Below are 5368 nucleotides of genomic sequence, written 5' to 3'. Positions count from 1 at the left end.
TACATACAGAACTGGGGTACAGGCCAGAGGCTCAGGGGCGGTGAGAGGTTTCACCAGAGACAGAGTGGGGAGCAGAACAGGCAGATCTGAGGGGAGCAGCGGGCATATCAGGAGAGGTCTGCCACGCCATGTGCTCACCTCCGGGGCACATCGGTATCGAACTCATGCAGAAGTGGCTTTAGCTTCTCAATGCAGTGCTTTAACCCGCTGCGCCACCAGGGAGGGCCTTATTATATAAATTTTTAAGGAAAAATAAAGTTCAGTCTGATCAGAAAAAAAATGTCTCCTATGTCTGAGCTTGAAATTAACTATTCCTTCAAATAATGTCTGTTTGGATTTTTATGGTATGAGGCACTACTTGTGATTTGCTCATTGAGTATTCTCTTAGATTTTTATTATTTAATTTCATTTTAAACATTTTCTTATGACTAGATACAGAAAAACATTTTAAAGATAAGAACAAACTAATATCCATGTATTTGCTATGAATATTATTATTTATTTTGAGACCTATATGCTAAAGAATGAATATATTCATTCAGTAGTTAAGTACTAATTTTATACCGGACATTTCATTAGGCACTATACTTGTAAAGGTAAATAAGAGAGAATTTGTCTTCAGCTCACTCACTAGTTAGTTCCAGAGACAAAAAATAAGCAGTTATAGCACAATGTAATAGATGTTGTAATAGAGCCACGCACAAGTTACTACAGAAACTGAAAGAATATATCATGACGTTGGTTAATAACCACTAAGAGTTGATGATTTCTTAAAACATAATTTTTTTCAATTTGTAAGTTGTTAAATGGACCTAAGAAGATGTACAATGTGAAAAACAAGACTTTCAAAGCAAAATTCTCCAAAGAGGTGCTTAATTTATCTGCCTTTTGTTTTGCTTGGTAATAGGTTCAACTTCTTGGGACTGATGGCCTAGAGCAAGATGTTGGTGAGACTGAAGATGATGAATCTCCAGAACAGCGAGCCCGGAGACCAATGAATGCATTTCTCTTATTTTGCAAACGCCATCGCTCCCTTGTACGTCAGGAACACCCCAGGCTTGATAACCGAGGTGCTACCAAGATACTAGCTGATTGGTGGGCTGTTCTGGATCCTAAAGAAAAGCAGAAATACACAGACATGGCCAAGGAGGTAGGTCATAATGAGAAAGTTTTAGGGTGGCTTTGAGCAACCAGTCTTCTAACCCCCACTCCAGCTGATAGCTGGAGTATCAGCTAAGGTATATAAGCCTTAAAGTGAATTCTGAATTGATAAGTGAACATGAGAGTCAAGTTTCAAGTCCACCTTGCAAATATCGGTGGAGGCATCAAGAATAATTTGTTGCCAAGTTTTTTTCTAACTATATATATATATATATATATATATATATCCCCAGGATATTGAGAATGATTTTGTATGAAAGGTGATTTACTTATCATGAATAGTGGTTTTCTTTTTTTTTTTTAATTCAGGGATCTCGACTTGTGGTGTCAGAGGTAAAGATCACAATCTTAGGTTACTCTAGTTGTGTCATTGCACTGATCTGTCTCTAATGCCAAAAACTTTAAACCAGTACAGGAATGAATGATGGTGGAATAGGATGTGCTGTGATGTATACATGCATGTAAACACTGGATAGGCAGTAGTTGGTGAGAATCATTTCCGGGCAGGAAGGGTAGTCACAAAGGTGGGGTATTAATCAATTCCAAAACAATAGCAATGATTGGATTAAAAAAAATACTGTATACTGGTCTCTCTGTGCATTTATCTGAAATTCGTGTGAATTCATTGCAGGTCTAAAAGTATAGTTGAATAGGTTTAGCGAGCAAGGGAAAAGCACAACACTCTCATTGTGGTTAAACTTGAATAATTCTAACATTTCTTCAGCATTGCAACTGAACAATCTTGATATATGAAAACCCCTGCCATTCAAACATTTGAAGTTCTGTGAAAAGATGAACCAGCAGGGTGCAGAATATAGTTTCAAGTGACACATTTTATTAGACATCTCAGTATGTGGAAAAATAAATCTTTAAATTTCTGTGGTTTTATTGAGCTGTTAACAAGTTATCATGGAACATAAAATTTTCTGACATAATGTTCAGGAAAATTTAAATCCAGAGTAAATTAGCATAGTTGCTGTGTAATTAATGATCACATAACATTTCAGAAGTACACCTGAAATTAATATAATGTATGTTAATTATGTCATAAAAAAAAAAACTTCAGTTGTTGACTATTGTTAAGGCAGGATGCAGAAAATTAAAATTAGTTCCAGTAACCTACATGATTTTAAATGTTTCTGTAGATATGCAGTAGCATAACAGTAATTAACAGTAAAATTTCCCTGTGAAACATTCTTAGATCTTTTCATACTCATGCTTACATGGTAAGATAAACAATTATGTGAAACCTCACAGGGAACTGCATTTACTTACTATAATTAAACATTGGAACTTGTTTTTCTGTTGCTGTTTTTGAATAACATGCTGTCTGTCCTAGTATATTGTTTGCCTTTCTTAAAGACTGCTAATTTATAAACTCAATAGGTGGCCACTTTTAAGTAGGTAGTATTATTTTTATACAGGAAATCCCTCACTAATTAATTAGGTTTAAAATATTTGCCATTGCAGGCTTATAATGAAATCTCTTAGGGGCCCCCTGCAATCTACTGCAAGTGGATACCATAACTGGATCTTCCACTTACACATTGCTTTGTTTATAGTTGCTTTCATGAATTCTTTTATGGTGAAAATTGTGGGAAGTTCAGTTGCTTTCAAAATTATCATGCAGTGATTTCTAATCAAAACTGTTTTTCTACATCAAAATTTCATGAGATACTCATTGTTTTCAACCTATTTACTAATAGGTTTTGAAGTTACATTAAAGTGCAGTTAGTTGTGTTGGTGCTTTTTTGTGTTAATATTGCAACCTTAAATTAATTGGAGTGTCAGGGTAATCAACAAATATTTTTGAAGTCATGTCAGTGTAATGGGACCTGAGGTGGTTGCTAGTGATACATAGTCTTCTTTGTTCCTGAAAGTGCCATCCCCTACGAACTCTCCCTCCCAAACTTCCCAGGCATTTGTTGAAAGTTTTGTTCTATATGTCAACTTTGAATTTCAAATCTCCAATTCTAAAACTTCTCTACGAGGCACAAGACATACTCTCAGCATAGTGCATGTGATACTTGTGTGACTCACTAATATCTATCTGCCATTGTCAGTTGAGTGAGAAATAACCTTATTTTTTCTTTATTGTTTTTAAAAATAAAAAAACAAGTAAGTAGTAATTAATATAACTTAGGAAAATAATTTTTTTTTTTTCTGTAAAAACATTTTCCCTCACTCCCCTTTACTCCCGATTACCTTCTATGAGTACATCTGTTAAGAAGAAAACGCCATTTTGGATTTGTTTTTAGTTTCTTGATTTATTGCATGGTGCTAATTTGCACTGTTGAAAAAAAAAAAGATTGAATGAAGGTATAATGTTCTCTGATGAATCTCATTAAAGTAGTAATCAGTTTTAAATAATTAAAAAATACTATCCTAAGGAAATAGCCTGGGCACTTTTCTTCAATTCAGAGATGTTGCACAGTGGTACAATGTGGCTGTTCACAGATTATGATTTCTGTCACTTCCTCTTAGGTGTAGAAGTATTTCACTTTTCCTTTTAGCATCTTTGTGTATGTATGTACCCTTGAAGTTCAGGAACACCAGTCTACATTTAGAACCTTCCAATTTCCATTTAAGCGATCACAATTAATTACCTGACAGTTTAGAGGATCATCTGTCTTGACTTTCAGGTGTGCACAGTCAGGCAGTTAAGAGGAATGGAGGATCTGGAAAGGCAATATGGAATGACCTTTGCAAAACTCCACAGCCTCTCCCTTTGTGTGTCGAGTCAGAGGCATAAGGCAGAATGTACGCATTCATGGGCAGACTGGCTCATTGGGAACTTGATGTTTTCCATAAGCACCAACATGTAAACTCAGTATGATTGTACCCTTTTCAGAGCAGGGATCTCAACTAGCTATCTGTTTGAGGAGTTGGAATATTACCTGTTTGACACCAGCTCCCTTTTATTATATGCTGTTTACTTTAGATGCCTGAGTGACAAGTAGATTAATTATGGCAGAAATGGTAACAATAAAATGCCATGGGTCTTATTAGAGGAGTCTGCTTATGCTGGAGTGGAAATTAGGTGGGGTTTTTCCAGAAAATGTTTTATGAAGCTGATAGAATCTGGCCTTGAATTCAGTTATAAGATTCAGATAGAATGTCAAGGATAAGTGCAGATGTGGGAAAGTAAGAACAACTTCAGGAAGAAGAAATTTGGTTGTACCTAGAACCTACAATATGTAGGGAAGAGAAAAGGCAAAAATCATGAAAGACCTAGCAGAGAAGTTTGTAGGTTTGGGTGTGTGCAGATAAAACAGCCATGCAATTAAATGGAATTTGGAGATAAATGATAATAGTGTTTTGTAAATCTTGTTACCTGTTGTCATCAGTACTCATGGAAAGATCATTGCAAAACCCCAAGGAGTTTTTAGTGATTAATTCTATTTCCATTTTTCTTCAGGATAAAACTAACCTATATTTAGTTATTTACTTGCATTGGGATGCTTTCTGTGAAGACCATTCATTCCCTTGTATTGGTTTAATTAGAAATGGATTCTTCATCAAAGAAAATGTAATCTCATTTTCTCTCTTATAACTATGGGGAATTTTTGTTACTTGTCACATGTCAAGCTTTTAAAAGATAGAATCTGTATTCTTACTGCTAAACTTGAATGGCATCTCATTTATCTAGTATCCATGAGATATAGGTGTTGCACATCAGTGATTTCTAAATAGATAAAACTTTATATCACTGAGTTTTTTGTATGTCCTGAAATTTTACTTATTCTCTGATTTGAAATATTCAGAGTGCTTTGTGATTTTTTTTTTTAAATTTCAACCCACTCTTTCTAAACAAAAATGAAATGATTACCTGTAGTTTGGTGAGAACTTTATGAATAGTTGAGTCATAGTCAACACATAGTCACATTTTTTCTGAGTTTTAAATGACTCCTTACTATTTTGTCCATTTGAATTTCCTCTTCGGTTTTTTTTTTTTTTCCCTCTTAGGTCCACCCTTTGCTATCAGTTGATACCCTTCTGTCAGCCACAGTTGGGTGTGTCTATGAAAGGATTTACTCGTATGACTTACTTAATGGCCCTACCATTTTGGGGGCATGTGAGTAGTAAAACTGAAGATTTGGGCTTAATATTTTACATATTTCTTATTTCTGAGAACCTCTCCCATTGCTAGGTATCAGGGTAATTCTGAGTGTATTTGTAAAAATATTCAAGTGTTTTTTTTTTTTTT

The 5368-nt window shown here is 34.9% G+C and overlaps 1 protein-coding gene across 5 annotated transcripts in view; it reads left to right on the top strand.

Annotated features, from left to right (window-relative positions):
* Positions 1–5368, top strand: part of BBX (bobby sox homolog (Drosophila)) — a 258107-nt gene that overhangs the window by 165783 nt on the left and 86956 nt on the right. For all 5 annotated transcript variants that reach the window (XM_004675232.2, XM_012732817.1, XM_012732804.1 and 2 more), the window contains one exon: positions 908–1150. In XM_004675232.2, coding sequence (XP_004675289.1) covers positions 908–1150 — 243 coding nt within the window. The remainder of the gene's footprint in view (positions 1–907; positions 1151–5368) is intronic.

This window comes from Condylura cristata, unplaced genomic scaffold, assembly GCF_000260355.1.
Source record: "Condylura cristata isolate star-nosed mole 26May11 unplaced genomic scaffold, ConCri1.0 scaffold00003, whole genome shotgun sequence".
Taxonomy (NCBI): domain Eukaryota; kingdom Metazoa; phylum Chordata; class Mammalia; order Eulipotyphla; family Talpidae; genus Condylura; species Condylura cristata.
The sequence above is the reverse complement of the archived record's forward strand: the minus strand, read 5'-3'. Positions and strand labels throughout refer to the sequence as shown.